Source organism: Coregonus clupeaformis, chromosome 8 (genome assembly GCF_020615455.1).
Source record: "Coregonus clupeaformis isolate EN_2021a chromosome 8, ASM2061545v1, whole genome shotgun sequence".
Classification (NCBI taxonomy): domain Eukaryota; kingdom Metazoa; phylum Chordata; class Actinopteri; order Salmoniformes; family Salmonidae; genus Coregonus; species Coregonus clupeaformis.
In genome coordinates, this window is record NC_059199.1 from 38,045,816 (window position 1) to 38,072,035 (window position 26,220).

Below are 26,220 nucleotides of genomic sequence, written 5' to 3' on the forward strand. Positions count from 1 at the left end.
AGTGAACATTCTATGACTTGGGTGGCTGAAGCCTTCTGCAATTTTCTGGGCCTTCCTCTGACACCGCCTGATATAGAGGTCCTGGATGGCAGGGAGCTCGGCCCAAGTGATGTACTGGGCTGTCAGCACAACCCTCTGTAGTGCTTTGCGGTCGAGGTCCGTGCATTTGCCATACCAAGCAGTGATGCAGCCAGTCAAGATACTCCCGATGGTGCAGCGGTTTTGAATGACGTCGGTATTGGTAAGGACCCACTGATGGCTATTACGGGTGGAACACATTATCCACAATTGATAGTCTAAGGACTCAATGAAATATTTTTTTTTAAACAAAAACAGAATACGTCAGCAAAGATGAACGGCAATAAAGTAAGAAAGTGGAAGATAATTAGATATTAATTCACTTTGCTAAAAAACTGGCATAATAATATTCTACAGCTAATTGGCTTAGAAGAACTAACATGAGGTCGAGTGGACACATTAAATGTGTTTCTGTTACGTGACATCATAATTAGCATTTCAAAGGCAGAAGAGAGGAGCGAATAGGACCCGATATAACTTGGGGCTTGATGTGCTGTATGATATAACACGTCTGATCGAGGAAGGCTGTATATCCCCATGCACCAACGGTCGAAGAATACTCTATTGCCATAGTTAGGCTACACAGTAGGCTACACTTCTCATCTGCATGTATGACGATTGGAAAGATTCATAATAGTTAAGGCTATTGTTGACCCAAAACAACACACACATTTGCCCTGTATTTTCCACCCAGAATAGAAGAGTTACAAGATACATTCACACTATACAGTTTGTGTAATACTGCCATCACCTGGAGTATTATTTAAAAGGCAAATGTTTGGGAAAATGACAAGTTGACAACATTCTTTATGATAAACCATTTTTCTTTTAATTTGAGTGCGAGTTGAACATTCATTTATACAGTAGGTTTGCAAATCATTTTAAAGACCTCTTTATAAAAAACATCTGTAAAATAAGGGAACTCTTTCTGTACCAATTTCTGTAACATTATTAGAAAATAGCACTGTTGTAATACTTTAATTACATTTAAAACATTTTTTTGTTAACATTAGGAAGACAGAGTATTTAATATAAAGTCAATTAAATCAATCTACAGGATACGTTTATACAGCTGAGGCCAACCATTGGCCTACATACATACAAAGTTACATAAAACGTGTGAAGTAAAATATATGTTCCTGCCGCAGTCTTTCAACACCATCCGTGAAATAAGTATAGTGTATGTAAGCTTTATGTTGTGTCTTATTAAATTATATTATTTCTAACGTTTCAAATTGTACAATTTGGGGAGAAAGGAGCTATGTTGAATAAGATGAAGGTCTATGTAACACAGCTAGTAAGCGGACTAGTAGAGGCTACATTTGAGTTTTACTTTAATTAAACCCGTCACCGATATATGTAGGCTAGCTATAGCCATTTCACATTTCCTCTGTACAGTTAACGTACCACTACATGTATTGTCCCATCAGAGATAAGGCCGGTACCAGTGGGTACCCATACACACATGGAGGGTTTCACCAGTGTCATGTTATCTAACAAAGTTCAGTATCTCATTTATTTGGACATTAAATCATTAGTACCACTGTGTACTAATGTCGACCATCATCATGATCAACAATCAATACGTATACAATTCTTTCCTCTTCTCAAATAAAAATAGGGCAAAGTGTTGAGGGAAATCTATGAAGCAGGTACAGAAAGGCCTCTTGGGAACATTCTTGCCTTAGGGAGCGACAGAGAGAATGTAGATGATGTGATGAAAAAAACAGGGCATTCTCTTTCACAATCTCTGTCTGTCCCTCTTGTCCTTCCTGTCGTAATAGTCACAGTGTTGGCACAGGGAATCTACAAAATGGCCTCTGAAATAGGCCTAAACCACTCCTTCTCCTCCTCCTGCTCCCCCTGTGGGTCGTCTTGTCAGGCAGATCAACGCTGGAGTACAGTAGTACCAGTAGTCCCATGGTTTCATATTCGAGGGGTTGGACCGATGGGCCTCACCTCTAGTCCGGGGTTTCAACAACGACTGGATCGACCAAGGGACCACATCCATTGATTCATAGTCCATTGTTTCAGATGCAGCCATCAATAGTGTGCCTTCTGGGAGAGGAACAGGCTTGTTCCAGGACAGGGGGCTGTGGATATTGCAGTCACCAGGGGGTCTGTGCGCTCCATATTGCAGTCCTGCAAACCCCCGGCTCCGTATTGCATTTAAGTGCTTCTTTTGCAGCCAGGCCAGGGAGCACAGCTAAGGCCGATGGAATCTGAGGAGTGAGGATGGAGGAAAGTCATGATGTGCACTGGCTAGGAAGATATAGGGTTGCAACTTACAAAAGTTTTAGAGAAATCCTGGTTAGTTTGGAGTCCCGGTCTGGGTATAAGTAAATAAAATATTCAGTTGGAAGAAATGTTGAAGTGTTCAGCAAAATCTGAGGAGTCATTTTGAACAATTGATAAGATCATTTATTGATATTGGTGTAGTATAGGACACTAACCTCGTATAAATCCTGCTCTCTTCGTGAACCTCCATCTCAGAGCTCTTGAACTCGTTCAGTTCCTTGCGGATGGCAGCCTAGATAGAATATAAAATAATAGAGAGGGAAGATTGCATCACATACCACCTGACTCACCGCTCCGGCAGCAACAACCTAGAGCAGTTCTACTCTGTAATACTGTTCAGTACAGACAAACAGATCAAACGATTAGTGCCTACACTTCAGAATTCCTGCTTTTTTCAATGATAATTAATTGACAAGCAAGCCACCGTGTCTGCTCTTCTCTCCAGCTGAGTCAGACATATTGGCGATAGCACACGTATCCAAATCCTGCCTCGTATCCAAATCCTGGCACCTCAACATTTCCATCCAATCATAAATATTAACTTTTCAATATTTTAACTTGTCAATAAAAGTTCTGTAACTTTAAAAAACAAAACAGCAAATGTTATAAGACCTCAGTTTTCATCTAAGAAATGGTCACAGATTTCAAACCTTTGAATAGCAGAAAGTATGCAATCATTTCAGTTTCAACCTCTTCTCCTAGCTTCACTGGACCAGGTAATATCCTGGGGACAACTCAGCACAGCCATTAAGCAGCGATTATATTGCATTCTTGGGATTTTTGTTTGACACAGTATATGTCTAGAATTCAAAACCCTGCTGAAATGGTAAAGGATCTCTCATTCTGAAAAGAGGTTTAAACCTCAGAAGACTTCCCGGTATAAATAAAGGTACAAATGTTTAAAAGTGTGTGACAGGCTGTTATTACCGTGACTCTATATCACAGTTGAAGAGCACTCTTACCATTTAAAAAAAATCTTTCACAACTTCATATTCATCATCTCCAGCACCACTTCAACATCAACATATGAAAATAGTGCATTTATGTTTTGAAGTAAAAAAAAATATGACATTTCAGTTTAATCCACCAGAAAAGACAGAACAAATAATACAACAAAGTGGTTAAATTCAAATATACTAATTGATAAAAAAAACTATTTCTCGATAAAATGTTTAAAAAAGGTATAATCTTTGAAAATGATATCATCAATAGGACTGGTGGAGTTGTCACACATGCAGCTAACAAAAATATATGGAAATGTCTGCTCTACCCAAAATTACAACCAACTAATTGCAGCATTACTGCAAAAATGGAAGAGGCAAGTGGAAGGGGGGAAAAAGTAATGAACTTGTCTGTTGGACCTGCATTAAAGACCAAAATTGGTTAATGAAAATTGTGATAAATAAAAATATATACCCGTTTCATTTAAGGACCAAAACATTGACAGCTGTGCAATATAGATTGCAAAATAGTTGGGAAGAGATTTTCGATGTACCGATTCCATGGCACAAAACGACACCGGATTCAAAACTTCGAATTTTTCAATTTGAATTATTATACAAAATTCTTGCTACCAATAAAATGTTCATAAATATATATATATGATTTTTCTGCAAAGAGAGAGTCATTAGATAATTTTTTTCAGTACTGTCCATAGGTAGCTTGTTTTTGATCACAGGTCCAGGAATGACTGAAGAATTGCTACATTTACCTGGAGCTAAACCTGCAGATAGCAATACCGGGTGATTTGAAAAGTCATAGTCAATCGATTAATAATATAATAATACTTTTAGCAAAACATTTTCTTTAATTTACAAACCGTAGAAACTATGGGAATAGAAAAGTTCAGAACTTTTGTGAAGCATCAAATATATGGCAAATATAAATTCAATATGGATGGTGTTAAGAGATAGATGGGAGGGGTTGAATGGAGCTGAAGGGTGGGACTAATAACAACAAGATAACAAATGTAAAATATACTGTGTCTAAAATGTATATAGGTTCAGAACTTTTGTGAAACAGCAAATAGAAATCAAACTGGATGGACAGAACTAAAAACAAACAAAATATAACTATTGTTAAATAGATTGTGTCCATTAAATGTATATAGTACGTATAAGCTGGAAGTAGAAGCCTAAGTGTTGTTGTTCATTGGTTTACTCCAATTAGGAGACGGGTGGTAGGGTTAGCAGAAAATAATAAAGGAAAAAATATATATATATACACAGTGGGGAGAAAAAGTATTTTAGTCAGCCACCAATTGTGCAAGTTCTCCCACTTAAAAAGATGAGAGAGGCCTGTAATTTTCATCATAGGTACACGTCAACTATGACAGACAAAATGAGAAAAGAAAATCCAGAAAATCACATTGTAGGACTTTTAATGAATTTATTTGTAAATTATGGTGGAAAATAAGTATTTGGTCACCTACAAACAAGCAAGATTTCTGGCTCTCACAGACCTGTAACTTCTTCTTTAAGAGGCTCCTCTGTCCTCCACTCGTTACCTGTATTAATGGCACCTGTTTGAACTTGTTATCAGTATAAAAGACACCTGTCCACAACCTCAAACAGTCACACTCCAAACTCCACTATGGCCAAGACCAAAGAGCTGTCAAAGGACACCAGAAACAAAATTGTAGACCTGCACCGGGCTGGGAAGACTGAATCTGCAATAGGTAAGCAGCTTGGTTTGAAGAAATCAACTGTGGGAGCAATTATTAGGAAATGGAAGATCTCACCTTGTGGGGTCAAAATGATCACAAGAACGGTGAGCAAAAATCCCAGAACCACACGGGGGGACCTAGTGAATGACCTGCAGAGAGCTGGGACCAAAGTAACAAAGCCTACCATCAGTAACACACTACGCCGCCAGGGACTCAAATCCTGCAGTGCAAGACGTGTCCCCCTGCTTAAGCCAGTACATGTCCAGGCCCGTCTGAAGTTTGCTAGAGTGCATTTGGATGATCCAGAAGAGGATTGGGAGAATGTCATATGGTCAGATGAAACCAAAATAGAACTTTTTGGTAAAAACTCAACTCGTCGTGTTTGGAGGACAAAGAATGCTGAGTTGCATCCAAAGAATACCATACCTACTGTGAAGCATGGGGGTGGAAACATCATGCTTTGGGGCTGTTTTTCTGCAAAGGGACCAGGACGACTGATCCGTGTAAAGGAAAGAATGAATGGGGCCATGTATCGTGAGATTTTGAGTGAAAACCTCCTTCCATCAGCAAGGGCATTGAAGATGAAACGTGGCTGGGTCTTTCAGCATGACAATGATCCCAAACACACCGCCCGGGCAACGAAGGAGTGGCTTCGTAAGAAGCATTTCAAGGTCCTGGAGTGGCCTAGCCAGTTTCCAGATCTCAACCCCATAGAAAATCTTTGGAGGGAGTTGAAAGTCCGTGTTGCCCAGCGACAGCCCCAAAACATCATTGCTCTAGAGGAGATCTACATGGAGGAATGGGCCAAAATACCAGCAACAGTGTGTGAAAACCTTGAAGACTTTTGACCTGTGTCATTGCCAACAAAGGGTATATAACAAAGTATTGAGAAACTGTTATTGACCAAATACTTATTTTCCACCATAATTTGCAAATAAATTCATTAAAAAATCCTACAATGTGATTTTCTGGAATTTTTTTTCTCATTTTGTCTGTCATAGTTGATGTGTACCTATGATGAAAATTACAGGCCTCTCTCATCTTTTTAAGTGGGAGAACTTGCACAATTGGTGGCTGACTAAATACTTTTTCCCCCCACTGTTTACATATACACACATACATATATACATATATACATTGGGGAGAACAAGTATTTGATACACTGCCGATTTTGCAGGTTTTCCAACTTACAAAGCATGTAGAGGTCTGTAATTTTTATCATAGGTACACTTCAACTGTGAGAGACGGAATCTAAAAAAAATCCAGAAAATCACATTGTATGATTTTTAAGCAATTAATTAGCATTTTATTGCATGACATAAGTATTTGATCACCTACCAACCAGTAAAAATTCTGGCTCTCACTGACCTGTTAGTTTTTCTTTAAGTAGCCCTCCTGTTCTCCACTCATTACCTGCATTACCTGTACCTGTTTGAACTCGTTACCTGTATAAAAGACACCTGTCCACACATTCAATCAAACAGACTCCAACCTCTCCACAATGGCCAAGACAAGAGAGCTGTGTAAGGACATCAGGGATAAAATTGTAGACCTGCACAAGGCTGGGATGGGCTACAGGACAATAGGCAAGCAGCTGGTGAGAAGGCAACAACTGTTGGCGCAATTATTAGAAAATGAAAGAAGTTCAAGATGACGGTCAATCACCCTTCGTCTGGGGCTCCATGCAAGATCTCACCTCGTGGGGCATCAATGATCATGAGGAAGGTGAGGGATCAGCCCAGAACTACACGGCAGGACCTGGTCAATGACCTGAAGAGAGCTGGGACCAGAGTCTTAAAGAAAACCATTAGTAACACACTACGCCGTCATGGATTAAAATCCTGCAGCACACGCAAGGTCCCCCTGCTCAAGCCAGCGCATGTCCAGGCCCGTCTGAAGTTTGCCAATGACCATCTGGATGATCCAGAGGAGGAATGGGAGAAGGCCATGTGGTCTGATGAGACAAAAACAGAGCTTTTTGGTCTAAACTCCACTCGCCGTGTTTGGAGGAAGAAGAAGGATGAGTACAACCCCAAGAACACCATCCCAACCATGAAGCATGGAGGTGGAAACATCATTCTTTGGTGATGCTTTTCTGCAAAGGGGACAGGACGACTGCACCGTATTGAGGGGAGGATGGATGGGGCCATGTATCGCGAGATCTTGGCCAACAACCTCCTTCCCTCAGTAAGAGCATTGAAGATGGGTCGTGGCTGGGTCTTCCAGCATGACAACGACCCGAAACACACAGCCAGGGCAACTAAGGAGTGGCTCCGTAAGAAGCATCTCAAGGTCCTGGAGTGGCCTAGCCAGTCTCCAGACCTGAACCCAATAGAAAATCTTTGGAGGGAGCTGAAAGTCCGTATTGCCCAGCGACAGCCCCGAAACCTGAAGGATCTGGAGAAGGTCTGTATGGAGCAGTGGGCCAAAATCCCTGCTGCAGTGTGTGCAAACCTGGTCAAGACCTACAGGAAACGTATGATCTCTGTAATTGCAATTAAAGGTTTCTGTACTAAATATGAAGTTCTGCTTTTCTGATGTATCAAATAAAAATGCAAATGAATTACTTAGAAATCATACAATGTGATTTTCTGGATTTTTGTTTTAGATTCCGTCTCTCACAGTTGAGGTGTACCTATGATAAAAATTACAGAGCTCTACATGCTTTGTAAGTAGGAAAACCTGCAAAATCAGCAGTGTATCAAATACTTGTTCTCCCCACTGTACACATACATATATACACACACACACAAATACACTACCAGTCAAAAGTTGACACCTACTCATTCAATTCTTTTTAAAATATATTGTAGAATAATAGTGAAGACATCAAAACTATGAAATAACACATATAGAATCATGTACTAACCAAAAAAGTGTTAAACAAATCAAAATATTTTATATTTAAGATTCTTCAGCCACCCTTTGCCTTGATGACAGCTTTGCACACTCTTGGCATTCTTTCAACCAGCTTCACCTGGAATGCTTTTCCAACAGTCTTGAAGGAGTTCCCACATATGCTGAGCACTTGTTGGCTGCTTTTCCTTCACTCTGTGGTCCGACTCATCCCAAACCATCTCAAATTGGGTTGAGGTCGGGGGATTGTGGAGGCCAGGTCATCTGATGCAGCACTCCATCACTCTCCTTCTTGGGCAAATAGCCCTTACACAGCCTGTAGGTATGTTGGGTCATTGTGCTGTTGAAAAACAAGTGATAGTACCACTAAGCGCAAACCAGATGGGATGGCGTATCGCTGCAGAATGCTGTGGTAGCCATGCTGGTTAAGTGTGCCTTGAATTCTAAATAAAATCAGACAGTGTCACCAGCAAAGCAACCCCACACTATAACACCTCCTCCTCCATGCTTTACGGTGGGAAATTCACATGCGGAGATCATCCGTTCACCCACACCGTGTCTCACAAAGACACGGCGGTTGAAACCAAACATCTCCAATTTGGACTCCAGACCAAAGGACAAATTTCCACTGGTCTAATGTCCATTGCTCGTGTTTCTTGGCCCAAGCAAGTCTCTTCTTCTTATTGGTGTACTTTAGTAGTGGTTTCTTGATTCACGCAGTCTCCTCTGAACAGTTGATGTTGAGATGTGTCTGTTACTTGAACTCTGTGAAGCATTTATTTGGGCTGCAATTTCTGAGGCTGGTAACTCTAATGAACTTATCCTCTGCAGCAGAGGTAACTATGGGTCTTCCTTTCCTGTGGCGGTCCTCATGAGAGCCAGTTTCATCATAGCGCTTGATGATTTTTGCGACTGCACTTGAAGAAACGTTCAAAGTTCTTGAAATGTTCCGTATTGACTGACCTTCATGTCTTAAAGTAACGATGGACTGTCGTTTCTCTTTGCTTATTTGATCTGTTCTTGCCATAATATGGACGGTCTTTTACCAAATAGGGCTATCTTCTGTATACCACCCCTACCTTGCCACAACACAACTGATTGGCTCAAATGCATTAAGGAGGAAAGAAATTCCACAAATTAACTTTTAACAAGGCACACCTGTTAATTGAAATGCATTCCAGATGACTAACTCATGAAGCTGGTTGAGAGAATGCCAAGAGTGTGCAAAGCGGTCATCAGGGCAAAGGGTGGCTACTTAGATAAATATATATATTTACAAAAAAATATATGGGGGATTGGAAATGATGCAGACAATTACATTGATGGAAGCTACAATCTATCTGCAATATTAAAAGCAGATCTACCTGCTTAATTGTTTTTAATGACATCAACCAATTAGTAGACAATTAGGCAATTATTAGGCAATGCCTACTCATAATTGGTCAAAATCACATGATACACACTGATGATGTCATTGGAAACACCTATCTTCTGCCATTTTTTTCCACAAAACATAGAAACGTGCCAGTTTCACATGATGTTGGGTTGGTGCTGGAGATTATTAACATGAAATTGCCCTTTAACTGAGTCTCACCTTATCAGAGGGAGTGAGCTTGGTCCAGGGTTTGTCTGCACGGCGGTCGTAGTCTTGAGTCGTGGTACACTCTACGTACTCATGGAAACGCAGGATCTTCCTGGCCTGAAGCTCTGCAATAGTGGGCCTCTGGGACAGCTGGGTGGGATGTAGAGAGGAAACACACTGAGTGACTGTCGAACTAAAATGATAAAGACTTTATGGTGGTTAGTTATATTGGAGTGTTTTATTTGTGTATCTGTGTATGATTGTTTTGTCACCAGTGTGTGTGTGTGTGTGTGTGTGTATATATGCAGTTTAGTGTACTGTATCTATGTGTATTTTCATTCTGCAGTGTGTGTGTGGTGTGTGTGTATATGCAGGTTAGTGTACTGTATCTGTGTGCGTTTCCATCCTGCAGTGTGTGTATCAGGCGAACCTTTCTGGTGAGTCTGCGTTTGATCTCACTCCTCTCTGCCCTGATATCAGCTTCGTTCCTGGCTACAATAAGACAAGACATTCCATCAGAGGCAGAACAGAAACACAGCAGTCAGTCAGTCACAGACAGACAGACAGACAGACGTAGACTGGACGAGGGCCCATATTCACTAAGCATCTCAGAATAGGAATGCTGATCTAGAATCCTTTTGTCCTTTTAGATCATAATGAATATGATTATATGGGCAGGGGTGACCTGATCCTAGACCAGCACTGATCCTGGCCCTGAGCTTCTCCTGGCGTCTACTAACGGGAGTCGTTTTAAAATCAGTCTTTCCCCTCTCTGGGACAAGCAAGTCCTTTGTCTTAGACACACTCTGCACATTATGTAGTCCTTTTAAAGAGATGTCTAAGGACAAAGCTTTTAAGTAGTGCTTTCAGAGTACTCTGAGGATAACCATAAGACATGTGAAAACTTTACATTTTGGAAATATGATCAAAAATTCTTAAAGTGTTGGCACTCTACCGTTTTGGTCCCAATGCTAAACTCAAGAACAAACAAGTGCAATGGTCAAATTGCACCATGACGCAAGCATAGCTTTTCTTGTATGGAAGTACTCTTACAGACCACAAGGGGGCATCTATAGGGCAGACAGACATTGATGTATGGCAGATGTCTACAACACATTGACATTTCACACTGTATTAGATACAGTTTTGGTTACATGTAAAACCAGAGAGATGCTTGTCTATCTAGACGTAAAGGACATTCAAGCAACAGAGGGGACATGAATGAAGCATGAAGTTGATATTGACTGGAAAACTATAATAAAATCGGACAGAAATGTAGACATAAAATAGAATTGACAGAGAGAGTGTTACCTGGAAGGATGTTTCTCTGCTCCAACTCATCTGCTGTGGGTCTCTGACTCAACCTCCTGATTAAAGAAACACACCATGTTCAGGACAAGTGACCACACACACGTTCAGGATAAGGGAGCACACACACAACTAGATGTAGTTACCTGTTGAGCGTGGTACCGATCTTGTTCCTGAGTGCCTCCCACTGCTCCTTGCTCTGCCAGCCGACTCCATCCTGTCCCTCTCCTCCCTCCTGCTCCTCTCTCTCCTGCTGTCTCTCCAGCTTCAGGGCCAGGGTGTCCTTCCTCGTCACACGGCTGGCCAAGGCACCTGGGTGGTGCAGACAAACACAGACACACAGTTTAACCTGGGGCTATATACCTTTGCTCTACATCACGTTTGCACATTGTGAACTACTCAGTTTACACTACATTTGGTTTAGCTTTACCTGCAAGTACCGTATTTTCCACACTATAAGGCGCACTTAAAAGCCTTTAATTTTCTCAAAAAACAACAGTGCGCCTTATAATCCGGAGCGCCTTATATATGGATCAATTGGTTAATTGGTTGATCCATACTGGTTGTACACGGTGCTCAAGGCGCTCTGTCAAAATGTTTCAGTATGAAAAACCAATAAAAACAATTTAATAATAATGAAATGTTTCAGTACGACTTTGATATTCCCGTGAACCGCACTGTGGAGAAAACGGGGACCAGTACGGTGTCTGTACGCACCACAGGGAATGAGAAGTCATCCTTCACTGTAGTTCTCGCCTGCCAGGCTAATTGCCAGAAACTTCCACCCATGGTTATTTTCAAGAGGAAGACCTTGCCAAAAGAAAACTTTCCAGCCGGCGTCGTCAAAGCTAGCCCGAAGGGATGGATGGATGAGGAAAAGATGAGTGAGTGGCTGAGAGAAATTTACATCAAGAGACCGGGTGGCTTTTTCCACACAGCTTCGTCCTTATTGATCTACGACTCCAAGCGCCCATATCACCGATGCTGTCAAAAAACAAGTGAAGCAAACTAATTCGGAGCTTGCCGTCATTCCGGGTGGATTAACTAAATAACTCCAGCCGCTAGATATTGGTGTCAACAGGGCGTTCAAAGCTAGACTGCGAGCTGCGTGGGAGCAGTGGATGACAGAAGGCGAACACACGTTCACCAAGACGGGGAGACAGCGCCGGGCGACTTACGCCACTATCTGCCAATGGATCGTGGATGCCTGGGCTGATATATCGGTCTCAACTGTGGTCCAAGCTTTCACAAAGGCAGGAATAATCTCTGAACTGCCAGGCAACAGCAGCGACACTGACTCGGATAATGACGAGAGGGAGCCGGGCAGGTTGGATGCCGTAGTCGCCCAACTGTTCAAATCGGACACTGAAGAAGAAGAATTCGAGGGATTCGTGGACGGGGAATGAACTGAAAAAGTGAGCTTTACGTGTTATACGTAACTGAACAATGTTGAGTTATGCACTAACGTTTGATTTAGTGGTATCAGACTGTTTCTTTTACTACGTGTTTACTGAATCAGGGAAAAGTTCCCCTCCACGTTTGGGAGAAGAGTGAGCAAGGCTGGGAGATATTGTTAATATGCACATTAACGTTTGAACAACGTTACCATGGGAGTGAACGGAGTTGTCAGAACGCTTAATAAAGTTTGACTTTATCTGACTGTTTTGTTGACATTCCCTTTAGCACAGCTCTATCTAGTGGATGCATAACGCAACCCCAGTCAAACGTTTGACTGCAGTATCTTCTATTCTATGCGCCTTATAATCCGGTGCGCCCTATATATGAAAACAGTTCTAAAATAGGCCATTCATTGAAGGTGCGCCTTATAATCCGGTGCACCTTATAGTGCGGAAAATACGGTAGTAAAATACATACAATGAAGGAAGAAAATATAAAGATAGATACAGGCTCATATGGAATTTTTTACTAATAATGAAAGGGCCTTCCTTGATAGTATTGTACTTTTTCATTCTTTCAATTTGACTTCTGAGATTGAAATCAACACCAGACACGTGACATTATCAACAGACTTCAGATCTGCTTACTAAATCAACACCAGACCCATGTGATATTATCAACAGACTTCAGATCTGCTAACTAAATCAACACCAGACCCATGTGATATTATCAACAGACTTCAGATCTGCCAACTAAATCAACACCAGACCCATGTGATATTATCAACAGACTTCAGATCTGCTAACTAAATCAACACCAGACCCATGTGATATTATCAACAGACTTCAGATCGACTTACTTGGTGGCTCTTCGTCCTCGTCTTCATCGTCATCTCTGTAGAGGATGGGTCCGTCAGAGTCTGTCTCCTCATCCTCCTCCTCACTGCTGTCTCCGGGACCCCGGCCCTCTGGAATCACACTGACCCTGGGTTCCCCCACCAGAACCCTCCTGCTCCTGGGCTCCAGCTCAAGCTGCCTGGGGGGCTGGGGGGGCAGCATCCGCCTGGGGTGAAGCTTCTCCAACTCCTCCTGCATGTCAAAGTCATCATCCTCAGGTCTGGAGAGAGGGAGCGAGAGAGAGATTGAGGGAGAAATGTCAACAATTGAGTCTGACTCTTGAATAGAGTGTGATCAAGTGGGTTTGAAGTATGAATATACAGTACTTGTCTTTTTCTATTGTAATGATTGGAGCCACGTTTTTAGCTCAACGTAAATATTGTTCCAGTTTGTATTGTGGTTAATTGACATGCTGTGACATTATGGAAGTATGATAAGTTCAGTAGTGTACTCACAGTCTGAGGGGTTCTATGGTGATGGGTAGAGAGCGTCGGACTCCAGCCTCAGTGAGAAACTCTGGAGGGGACTCAAACAGCATGGAGTGGGCTCTCTGGGATCCGTCTGGGTTAGCCTGGGCCGGGCTGGGGGAGCACAGGGCCCGCTGGATCAGGATGTGCAGGGGGATGGCTGGGACTGAGGCTGGGGGGTGGCTGGGTGGCTCTGTGGTGGGGCTGGGAGGGTCCTTCTGATATATAGGGAGGGGGACGGAGGCAGGGTTGGGGAGCGGTGGGTGGGAGCTGGGAGCGGACATGGGTATATGGGACAGAGGTCGGGGTGCTGGTGCAGGGTCAGAGGTGGGTAGTTGGAGGCCTACTGCCCTGAGGGTGTCCCGGTTGTCGTCTCGGTCTGTGCTGGTGGGTAAGGGGACAGTAGGTACGGGGACGGGGACGGGGACTGGGACAGGACTAGAGGGGCCGGAGGTCTCTGCCTCAGGGGATGGGTCTTCAGAGTGGCGCTTGGTGACGGGGGTCATCCTCTTGGGCGGAGTGGGTGGAGAGCGCCTGGTGGGGGCAGGAAACACGATGACACCACTGCCAGCCTGAGAGAGCTCTGCTATGGAACAAAATGCACAACAGAATGAATACTAGTCATTTACAAGGACAGAACTGACAGAGAAGGTCAGAGGGAAAGAGCGAGGGCATCAAAGCATCACATTCACACTCAAGCAAACTGGTTAAAGGATTTGTTTAGTTGTTTAGTTTCATGAAGGCACAATGCATGTTTAACCTGTGGATGGATGGGATATATTTTAAAAAGCATGATGATATCAGGTCTAGATATTAGCAGCATGGCCTACATCTTATCCTATGGTTCAGATGGAAATCATTCAGTGCCGTATTAAAGCCTGAACAACCTGAAAAGCATTTTATTAGTCGGAATCCATTATTTTGAAGTCATTTCACACGTCTCAGCAGTCTCTCTTGACCTCTCTTTGAAGTCAAAGAAGACACATTCAACAAGCTGGGGCACACTGCCTGGCAGTTAGCCTAACTTCCATGCATTGTTTTCATTCCAGCCAAGTCAAGTTCATTCAGTCAGTTCAGCCACAACTCAATCCGACATGCAATGAATGAAGTAGTGGGGGACGATCAATCTATGCTGGTGGTGCATCACATCACTTGCTATGGGCAGAATGGGGAACAGTTAATCCGTTGTTCCAGTGCCATGCACTGTCAGACTAACCCATCAGACTTGGTGGTGTGCCACAACACGTGCTGTGGAGCGGTTATGGTTATTCAGTGCTAAGCCCATGGATGGACAGCGTCACAGCGTGGCATGGCAGGCTTGGGTTGTGCCCCTCAGGACAGGGTACCTGAGCAGGCTTGTTCAGCCCGTCGACAGTGGAGGTAGGTGGGCAGGGAGAGGTAGAGGCCCAGCTCCCCCTGCCTTCTCCAGCTGGTCCAGTAGTGAGGAGGATGGGGACCGTGGACCCTGGAGGCCCTGTTCAATGTGGACGCTGCCAGAGATGTGAGGTCAGAGGTCAAGGCCTTCAGCAGGCTGGTTGAAGGTGTGGGACACTGAATAATTGGCCACTGTTGCCCAGCTAGGCAGATTGTTTCCTGAATTAATATCTAACCTAATATATATCTATATCTAACCTAAGGATAGACTTCGGATATAGAAAACTGCCAGGCATCATGATTGTCTGTTTACAGGCTGGTGAGGACGTAGGCCTATCGTATGCATATACTGTGATGATACGTAAACCGCTGCTCTCTTGCAGTGACAGAATGGATGTTTGCATTCTGTGGATCCTGTATGGTATATGACCAATGACAGAGTTGTATAACCATTGACTGATGACACTTGTGATTAGCCAGGAGACATGCAGGGAAAATAACATCAGCTGCAGGCTTTAACACTTGCTGAGTGTGCAGAACTGAATCGTGAGGTGTGTGTGTCAGTGTAGCAGCCAATCAGAATTCAGACTCAGAAAGCTTATCAGGGAGGAGATCCACATAATGAATACTATCATTTCTGCTGTACACAACTGTCAACCAGATGTCCACTGTATCTACAGTGGGGAGAACAAGTATTTGATACACTGCCGATTTTGCAGGTTTTCCTACTTACAAAGCATGTAGAGGTCTGTAATTTGTATCAAAGGTACACTTCAACTGTGAGAGACGGAATCTAAAAAATCCAGAAAACCACATTGAATGATTTTTAAGTAATTAATTTGCATTTTATTGCATGACATAAGTATTTGATCACCTACCAACCCACCTACCAACCAGTAAGAATTCCGGCTCTCACAGACCTGTTAGTTTTTCTTTAAGAAGCCCTCCTGTTCTCCACTCATTACATGCATTAACTGCACCTGTTTGAACTCGTTACCTGTATAAAAGACACCTGTCCACACACTCAATCAAACAGACTCCAACCTCTCCACAATGGCCAAGACCAGAGAGCTGTGTAAGGACATCAGGGATAAACATTGTAGACCTAAACAAGGCTGGGATGGGCTACAGGACAATAGGCAAGCAGCTGGTGAGAAGGCAACAACTGTTGGCGCAATTATTAGAAAATGGAAGAAGTTCAGATGACGGTCAATCACCCTCGGTCTGGGGCTCCATGCAAGATCTCACCTCGTGGGGCATCAATGATCATGAGGAAGGTGAGGGATCAGCCCAGAACTACACGGCAGGACCTGGTCAATGACCTGAAGAGAGCTGAGACCACAGTCTCAAAGAAAACCATTAGTAACACACCATGTCGTCATGGATTAAAATCCTGCAGCGCACGCAAGGTCCCCCTGCTCAAGCCAGCGCATGTCCAGGCCCGTCTGAAGTTTGCCAATGGCCATCTGGATGATCCAGAGGAGGAATGGGAGAAGGTCATGTGGTCTGATGAGACAAAAATTTAGCTTTTTGGTCTAAACTCCACTCGCCGTGTTTGGAGGAAGAAGAAGGATGAGTACAACCCCAAGAACACCATCCCAACTGTGAAGCATGGAGGTGGAAACATCATTCTTTGGGGATGCTTTTCTGCAAAGGGGACAGGACGACTGCACCGTATTGAGGGGAGGATGGATGGGGCCATGTATCGCGAGATCTTGGCCAACAACCTCCTTCCCTCAGTAAGAGCATTGAAGATGGGTCGTGGCTGGGTCTTCCAGCATGACCACGACCCGAAACACACAGCCAGGGCAACTAAGGAGTGGCTCCGTAAGATGCATCTCAAGGTCCTGGAGTGGCCTAGCCAGTCTCCAGACCTGAACCCAATAGAAAATCTTTGGAGGGAGCTGAAAGTCTGTATTGCCCAGCGACAGCCCCAAAACCTGAAGGATCTGGAGAAGGTCTGTATGGAGGAGTGGGCCAAAATCCCTGCTGCAGTGTGTGCAAACCTGGTCAAGACCTACAGGAAACGTATGATCTCTGTAATTGCAAACAAAGGTTTCTGTACCAAATAATAAGTTCTGCTTTTCTGATGTATCAAATACTTATGTCATGCAATAAAATGCAAATTAATTACTTAAAAATCATACAATGTGATTTTCTGGATTTTTGTTTTAGATTCCGTCTCTCACAGTTGAAGTGTACCTATGATAAAAATTACAGACCTCTACATGTTTTGTAAGTAGGAAAACCTGCAAAATTCGCAGTGTATCAAATACGTGTTCTCCCCATTGTATGTATACAGTGTGCGAGCGTGAAATGGAGTAACGTATCTATGAGGACCATGCCTTCAGAATGGCATAGGACTTTTCTAATTGTGTCACAACCACTGTTACTATACAGACTGTTGGAATGGGCTCCAGACCTAGGGCAGCTTGGGCAGAGGACATGGAATACTGAGGCAGCCAATCAGAGCCCTGGATGCTCTGGAGTTGCTCCAGGCCTGTCAGAGGAGTACCAGCACGGCGTTGTGTGTGTGTGTGTGTGTGTGTGTGTGTGTGTGAGAGAGTTGTGCTTGCATAAACGCGGCAAAGACAAGCCCTTGCCTGCCCCTCTCTTTGGAGACTCGCTGTACAAACTGCAGACTAGGGCCTTTTCTTGTTTGGACAAAAGTCTGTCCTCTCTCCTCCGTGACCAGGAAACTGATGAGTGTTCGAGGAGAGTGTCAATTCGTTAGTAGGCAAACAGAAGATGGTCCTCCCCTCCTCGATAGTCTCCTTTTGGCGAGGAAGCGCAAGTGTACCCTACACGAGTCCTTCACGGAAGCGTTTTGAAATCTGCCACACCCCATTGTTTTCTCGAAGGCGAAAAGGATGCAAACGTTTAAAAACGATATGCTACTTATCGTTTTATCTATAAAATGTTGTGCACAACTTAATTTCACTTTACACATTTATTTTGGGATCCACCCTTGTAAACGTAATTTGCCTGATGCGAGTGGAGGACAGTAATTTCATACAAGCGCATTTTCGTCCACGTTCCCTCTCCTCGCCACCTCTCCTCGATTACCTTTGACCTTTTTCAAAAGGATGTGAGAGGATGCAGGAGTTTAGCAAATCCAATTGAGAAAAGGCCTAGGTACTGCATAGAACACCCTGCGTTTCAGTACGCATCGAGAGTAACCACTATACTGCCGGAGGACACATTCTGTTGAAACAGCAAAGGCCACTTAGAAACACCAGAGTCATTGCTTTGGGTTCAAAAAGGTCAAACGTAATTGTAACACTTTACTTGAAGGGTACAGGACTTAACTCATCCATAAACCTACGTAGTACAATTATAACCAGTACATTATGGAGCTAAACAGCAGTACAAACATGGAGCAAAGGCAGGGTAAACTCACCAAGCAGAGCGGCCTGGCTGTTCCGGTTGGAGGGCTTGGGTGGGGGTACAGGTGGCTGCTTGGCATGGGGGGGTACAGGGGGAGGGGTGGCCGACTCCCCCGTGGTGGAGGATGGGGGTACATGGCTGGACCGCGCAGGGGGGACGGGGCTGGAGTGGGTGGGAGGAGGAGGAGGGTCATCACTGATGACCAGGGAGACCGTCCTGGGTGGCTTGGCCACCGCTATAGCAGAGGAGGTGGAGGAGGAAGGTGGGGTGGAGGTCCGGCCAAGCTCCGTGGAGGTGGTGCTGGTGGGTTGGCCCTTGGGAGGGAGCATGGCCTGTTTGGTAGGAGGCTGCGCTCTCCGGGAGGAGGAGGAGTTAAAGGCGGAGTCAGGGTCTGGGGTGGGGCCAGGGGCGAAGCGGACACCAGTGGACTCTACAGACAGGACATGGAGAGACACACCACACACAGAGCGGTAAGGAGGACAATAAGTGTTTCTATTCCCCCTGGTCCCTGAGGCTGAAAGTGCAGCCACAACAAACACACTGTTACTGTACAGTGCTGAGCACATAGAACACAGCGCTGAGATAAGCTGCAACTCAACGTTAGACAATAAGCAGCTTTTTAACAAATTAACTAACTAAAGACAGATTCTGGTCAAGTCCTCACACCTTTCACAGGGGTGAGAACAAGGAGATTTACGAGTTACCAGATATACACGCAGTAGAATGGAAAGAATATCCTAGACACTCAACTAGCAGACAGTAACACATTGCCCTTGCAAAGTGCCCAATAAACTGGGGGTGGTGCTTTGAAATACTTTTTTCCACTAATAATTATTGAACTTCAACACAACTGCAGAGCAACCTTCCGACGTACAAGTGAGTGCATTGACTTTTACGTCCCCAGGCAGTTTCTTACCTGCTCTTCCGCGGGTCTCCCCTCCTTTGGTCTCCTCAGATGGCATGTACTTGGGCAGGGTGCTCCCGCGGTAAGCCTCGGAGGCAGGGCGGAGCCTGCTACGGAGGTCCACTGATGAGGTCTTCTGCATACTGGGTCTCAGCTCTATCTCGGAGTGGGGTCTGACCACCGGACGGTTCCCTTCTACAGGTCTCAAGAGGGTCTCTGGTTTCCCAGCCCTAGGACTACTTCTCCTATCCCTCTCCTCCCCCCTCTTTTCCCCATCGTCTCTGCGATCACGATCATCTCTCCTTTCGTCTGGCTTTTCACGATCGATTCTCTTATCATCTTTTCTTTCCCGGTCATCTCTCCTCTCTCGATCATCTCTCTTCTCATCTCTCCAGTCGTCTCTTTTCTCTTTTCCCTCTCTGTCATATTTTCCTCCTTTCCCATCTCTCTTCTCCTTGTCCTCCCTCTCTCGATCATCTCGGTCCCTCTCTTCTTTCCCTACCCTATCATCTCTCCTCTCCCTGTCATCTTTCTGGTCTCTCTTTTCCCTGTTGTCTTTCTCATCCCTCTGTTCCCCTCCCTCCCGGTCTCTCTCCTCCCTCTCCCTCTGATCCTTTCTTTCTCTCTCATCACGAGGATCTCTCCTATTCTCTTTACCCTCTCTCCTGTCCTCTTTACCCTCTCTCCTGTCCTCTTTACCCTCTCTCCTGTCCTCTTTACCCTCTCTCCTGTCCTCTTTACCCTCTCTCCTGTCCTCTTTCCCCTCTCTCCTCTCCTCTTTCCTTTCCTCCTTCCCCTCTTTCCTCTCCTCTCTCTTGTCCTCTTTCCCCTCTCTCCGGTGCTTCCCCTCCTCCTGAGCAGGCCCTCTCGGTAGTGACCCTCCTCTCCTCTCCGACACGTCAGAGGGCAGTCTGCTCCGTCTTGCCAGATCTATGGCCGATATCCTGGTGTGCGAGTCTACGTCCAGTGGGGCTCGGTTGGAGCGCGAGGCATCGGAGGGCACCCTGCTCCTGCTCCGGGGGTCGTCTGAAGAGACAGTGCCCCGCCGGGGGTCCTCTCCCTGGGGCAGCCAGGTGGGGTTGAGCCCTGGGCCTGGCTCCCCCCGGGACCCCCTGACCCCTGACTCTGAGACCCGGTCAACGTTCATGGGTACTGGCTGGCCATTCTTCACCAGCGGACCTTTAGAGTGGTTCACATCGTTGCTCTCTGTCACACAGAAACACATTCTGATAAAGAATTTGAGGTCAGCAAAGACATTCTCTACATCTCAACATTCTCTAAAATCGTTACCCTACTACAGTTTTGTTTCTCATTGATAAAATATAGGCTACTACGTGGTCCTCTGTAGCTCAGCTGGTAGAGCACGGCGCTTGTAACGCCAAGGTAGTGGGTTCGATCCCCGGGACCACCCATACACAAAAAATGTATGCACGCATGACTGTAAGTCGCTTTGGATAAAAGCGTCTGCTAAATGGCATATTATTATTATTATCTCTGTAGGTCCTTTGCCTGTCAGGGCAAGTATAAACAAAGCATCTCCGAGTAAAAGCGCTGATCTAGGATCTGTCCATATAATCGTATTCATTATGATCTAAAAGGCTAAACTGATCCTAGATCTGCACTCCTACTCGGAGAGGCTTTGTGGATACGGGCCTTGGTCTACATACCATTCTCTGGAAGTTCTTTCAGTACTCCAATGTCTATCAGCTCCTGACGAGGTCTCCTTACCGAGATCTTCCTCTCCAACACTGAAAGTAAACAAAAGTTTCATTTTCCCGTAACAAAGGTGGCTTGATGAGTAACCTTGTCTGAGACCATGAAGACTTCAGCTGACAGGTCCTTACAGTGCTGTACAATCCATACATCAATGTTACCATTTCTAAAGGGTAGGTACCTATTGAGGTTTCGATAAACGTCTCACTGCTCTTCTTCTTCCTCCACTTCCAGGGCTTGAACATATTGCCGAAGCTGGAGAACTTGCCCTTGCGTTTGGAGGGAGGGGTTTCGCCTGATGAGTTCCCCCCCTCGCTCCCTGTCGTACTATGCTGCAAGTCCACTTCATCATCTGGAGAGGGAGGGAAAGAGGGAGGGAGGGGAGTGGCATGATGCTTATTACAAGACATAAGATGAAAGCAAGGAGGATAGAAAATGATGATAGGCTAGGCCCCAACTAACTCTACAGTGCTACAGTATGTCTTCAACAGTTTCGTTACAGTATGAACTAGGCCTGAGCTGGTTGGTGCTACCTTCCACTGTCATGTTAGAGTACAGAGTGTGTGTGTTATACTTGACCACAGTACAGACTGTGAGCCAGGCTTAAAGCTGAAGGCTGCTCTGAATTCCACTCTTATTGGCTGCCGAGTTGTACCAGCTGGCAGAGATTCTTATATTGGTATATTGATAATACGTCTTTGGCTGCTTCTCTAACTCAAGAGTTTCTAACATTGAACGGAGATTGTCTTTCCATTCTGGTAGGGAGAAGTCTGAGTGGGATGGTTTCAATACTGTTTCAATACAAACATAAGCCCATCACACTTACAGTCAAGAGTACAAACATAATTACTACAGAAACTGTAGACGGAGAGAAGAATAAACAAACAAGCAACACATTGGAGAGGATAAGGTTAGTCTCCCAGAAACCATGACTCATAACTCGTCTCCAGCTGATGACATCACATGCTGCTGTAAACCATGTTATAGATACCGGAAGACTCATTATGGGAGTGAAATATCCACACATTCTTAGGTGATGAGTCAACCACACATAAACACTTGCTGCACAAAAGGACGGTGCTTAGGACATACAGCATGTTGATGGTTGACTGACAATCAATGCACTCCCTAAGGAACCAGCCAGGAAGCTTTTAATAGCATGAGTTCTATATAAAACACCAGACATATGTTACAGTCATCTGCCTTGTTTTGCTGAGGTCACACCAATCCAGTCTATGGGTCACACTTTAGGACAGAGGCAATTTGCAACTTCATCCTCAATTCCCCTCATCCTCCCACTCCTTCCATCTCTCCCTCATCCCCCTCTATTCTGACTCTTACCTGAAAACACCCTGGCATGAGAAAGAGAGATCAAAGGTAAGTGGAGAGCAACAGATCGAATTCACTCGATTGGCAATTTGACAGATTCAAAGAGCGAGAAAGAGAGAGAGCGAGAGCGAGAGAGCGAGAGAGAAGGCATATCGTGCCACTAAATAGTATGAATAGACCTAAGAATGCTAAAAACAGGATACCAGTACAATTATTTGATGGCAAAGGTGTTTGCTAAACAAATTAATAATGTTATAAAAGACGAGTAGAGAGAGCAAGACGAGAGAGAAAGAGAGAAAGAGAGGGACAGCAAAACAACAAAGAGAGAGAGGTTGGGAGACACAAGAAATGGCAAGTCGTGTGAGACGGGGCCAGGATTCAGAAAGGGAAGATGGGAGTGTTGATATCCCTGTGGCAGGCAGGTGCAAGCGCCAGGGCTAGGGCACCTCAGTTCCAGAGAAAACCGTTTGAAAGAGAAAGCGACAGAAGCCAGTCAGTGCCAGCAAAAACAAAACAAATGAAAGAATCCCACCAGAGCTTTGCGTTCAGTTGTTGTTTTGTCTGTGTCCTCTAGCCTGAAGATTACATCAGACCAAATGCCAATATGCATCTGAAAACATCCATCTAGTGTGCATAATATGTACTGTAAATACTGTAGTTCCACATCCAGGCCACATGGCAATTGTGCTGGTCTGGAAACAGTGAACACTCAGAGATGCAGTTCCCTACAGTACTGTAGTTCTTCTCAAGGTTAGTCTAGGCTAAATGTAGTAGCCGCAGCAAAGCTCAGGACATTATATTTCATCTGGGTACAGACAGTTCCATTCAGGAACAACTGAGGAATCATACTTTATCACGGTCACCAGAACTATCAATTCCAACTGAACTTAAAAACACCAGCAATCACTATGCTAAGTCACCATAATTATGTATTATATATTTATTTATTTTTTTGGGGGGGGGGATATATTGAAGATTTTGAGATTAAGGGTTCAAACCACCGTGTCTTTGTGAGACGCGGTGTGGGTAAACGGATGATCCCCGCATGTGTAATTCCCACCGTAAAACATGGAGGAGGAGGTGTTATGGTGTGGGGTTGCTTTGCTGGTGACAATGTCTGTGATTTATTTAGAATTCAAGGCACACTTAACCAGCATGGCTACCACAGCATTCTGCAGCGATACGCCATCCCATCTGGTTTGGGCTTAGTGGGACTATCATTTGTTTTTCAACAGGACAATGAACAAACACACCTTCAGGCTGTGTAAGGGCTATTTTACCAAGAAGGAGAGTGATGGATGCTGCATCAGATGACCTGGCCTCCACAATCCCCCGACCTCAACCCAATTTGAGATGGTTTGGGATGAGTTGGACCACAGAGTGAAGGAAAAGCAGCCAACAAGTGCTCAGCATGTGGGAACTCCTTCAAGACTGTTGGAAAAGCATTCCAGGTGAAGCTGGTTGAGAGAATGCCAAGAGTGTGCAAAGCTGTCATCAAGGCAAAGGGTGGCTATTTGAAGATTCTCAAATATAAAATATATTTTGAATTGTTTAACACTTTTTTGGTTACTACATGATTCCATATGTGTTATTTCATAGTTTTGCTGTCTTCACTATTATTCTACAATGTAAAAATTTTTAAAAATAAAGAAAACCCATTTATTTCCCCAAAAACTTTTGACTGGTAGTGTATACATTTTACATACACATTTTGCATAATGCAGTCACATTACAATAATACATTACCAAACACTCTTTAATCCCACCCCTCAGCCACTCTAAGCCTACCCCACCTATCACCATAGACCACCCACCATAGACCACCCATGCACTGTCAAATGTGGAACCTTATATAGACAGGCGTGTGCCTTTCCAAATCATGTCCAATCAATTGAATTTACCACAGGTGGACTCCAATCAAGTTGTTGAAAAATCTCAAGGATGATCAATGGAAACAGGATGCACCTGAGCTAAATTTCGAGTCTCATAGCAAAGGGTCTGAATACTTATGTAAATAAGGTATTTCTGTTTTTTTATTTGTAATAAATGTGCAACATTTTCTAAAAACCTGTTTTCGCTTTGTCATTATGGGGTATTGTGTGTAGGTTGATGAGGATTTTGTATTTTATTTAATCAATTTTAGAATAAGGCTGTAACGTAACAAAATGTGGAAAAAGGGGTCTGAATACTTTCCGAAAGCACTCTGTGCTGCACTGTATTTGTCACCATGTGTTACAAGTTTATTGTATGTAATAGCTACATTACATAACTTTACCAACTCAGTTTAAAGTACGCAATACTTACTACTATGCCTACACAACATTAACATTCCCCAACGGGCTCCAATATAAAACCCAGTTGTTCAGATAAAATAGCTAAACCAAGGCATGTCATTTGTTTAGTTATTAAAGAGTTGAAAGTGCAGTGCACAACAAAACAATGCTAACCTATGAAAGTCCACAACATTACACAGAAAACACTGACTGACCAGACCATGTCATGTGGTTCACATTTTTACAAAGGAAAAAAACCAACGGGGGCTAAATTACAGATGAATCAGAAACCCACAATACAAGCCCAATAAAGTTGAGCACAAGAAGAAGCAGGATAACAGGGAGATGACTTTATTGTCTATTGTCCACAGAAATTAGCATGCTGCTTTACCCCATCACCTCCAAGACAATCTCAGATGAGCCACCACCCCACATGGTACAGAGATCGCGACAATTAGGCCTAAATCCAACAGTAATGTGTTCTTCTCACTGACTAGAACTCACAATCCAAGCCTAAATAACTATACTGAGCCACCATGCCATCAAGAGACCTCTCTCTGCACACAGTTTACTATGGAACAGTCAAGTTGTCCAAATCCAACAGTTATGTGTTCCGCCCTCTGACAGACACAGCCACAGCAGCAAAAACAGGTTTCTGTGTTTGTCTCTGTGTATTAGAGGGAGTGGAACGATGGGGGCTTTAGGCTAGGCAAACTGTACAACGCCATAATAAGAGATGGAGTCCTGAGACACACACACACACAGAGAGACACACAAACAATGGCAGCTGGTGCCTTTGCACTCCAAGCTCCACTGTTTTTAATAAAGAATCCCATGTTCCATCGTAAAAAAAGGGGGGAGAGACAGCGAGGGAAAAAGAGGAGTTTAGACAGCGGAGTGGGTTGGTGAATTACACAATCACCACATTCCATCAGCATACATTCCCTCACACCTGTTTGTGCCTGCCCTTCTCTGCCTCCTCTCTCTCTCTCTCCTTCCAACACAAAAACACCTACAACACATCTCTTCCATATCCGCCTACCCTTTCTCTTCCATGCTAACACAAACACTCTACAAAACATTCCACAAAAAAACTCCTCTTCCAAAGACTCAGCTGGAGACCTTAGGTCCTGTTACATCCTCTGTTCTTCCACACTAACACAAACAAATAGCGCTCTACTGAGTAGGCTACTTCACAAACTCCTCTTCCAAAAACAAATACAAAAGCTAATGTCCTCAGGTTCTGTACAGGTTCCTGTTCTGTCCCTGGACTCACCAGTGTTGTGTTGAGCAGGTTGCAGTTGGTGTTGCTGGGGCACTGTCTCAGCATAGCTGGCACTCTGTCCCATGCTACCCCACGCCCCTGTCCTCTCTGGCCCACCGGCCCCTAACTCTCCTGGGGTCCACGGCAGGGAGGAGGGATCCAGACACAGAGGAAAAATAGATCCCCTGCTACGATCCTCGCCAACAAACCCAACCGCCTTAACGCTCCTGTAACCCAAGACTCTCCTACTCCCTTGGTTCACGTCGCTCTCTTCCTCTCTTTCTTTCCGCCCTTCCATCTATTTCTCTGTGTGTTTTGGTCTCACACTCTCACACACACTCGCTTACTCACTCAGTTTGCTAAATCCCTCCTCCCTTCCCTCCTGTCTGTCTAGCTGACTTCATAAATAAGGTACACCAGTTATAAGG

General features: G+C 44.3%; 1 protein-coding gene across 1 annotated transcript; it reads right to left on the reverse strand.

Moving 5' to 3' along the window:
- Window positions 1-881: 881 nt before the first annotated feature.
- On the reverse strand, window positions 882-26,220 carry LOC121572555 (phosphatase and actin regulator 4A). Its single transcript, XM_041884603.2, has 15 exons — window positions 25,805-26,220; window positions 21,108-21,278; window positions 20,881-20,961; window positions 20,028-20,419; window positions 19,226-19,745; window positions 18,323-18,739; window positions 14,895-15,038; window positions 13,537-14,134; window positions 13,045-13,301; window positions 10,934-11,099; window positions 10,791-10,846; window positions 9,910-9,971; window positions 9,492-9,629; window positions 2,532-2,608; window positions 882-2,300 (listed from the first exon to the last, which is right to left on the reverse strand). Exons 1-15 carry the CDS (start codon window positions 26,088-26,090, stop codon window positions 2,285-2,287), a joined length of 3,381 nt encoding a protein of 1,126 aa, XP_041740537.2. The 5' UTR covers window positions 26,091-26,220; the 3' UTR covers window positions 882-2,284.

Excerpts from the sequence above, each read along its gene's own strand:
- LOC121572555 (XM_041884603.2), bottom strand. The coding sequence starts at position 26,090 with ATGGAAGGGCGGAAAGAAAGAGAGGAAGAGAGCGACGTGAACCAAGGG. Across the intron at positions 15,039-18,322 it reads CAGCCAGGCCGCTCTGCTTG|CGTCCACATTGAACAGGGCC; the intron begins GTGAGTTTACCC and ends CATCTCTGGCAG. Across the intron at positions 11,100-13,044 it reads CGAGGACGAAGAGCCACCAA|GTGCCTTGGCCAGCCGTGTG; the intron begins GTAAGTCGATCT and ends TGCACCACCCAG.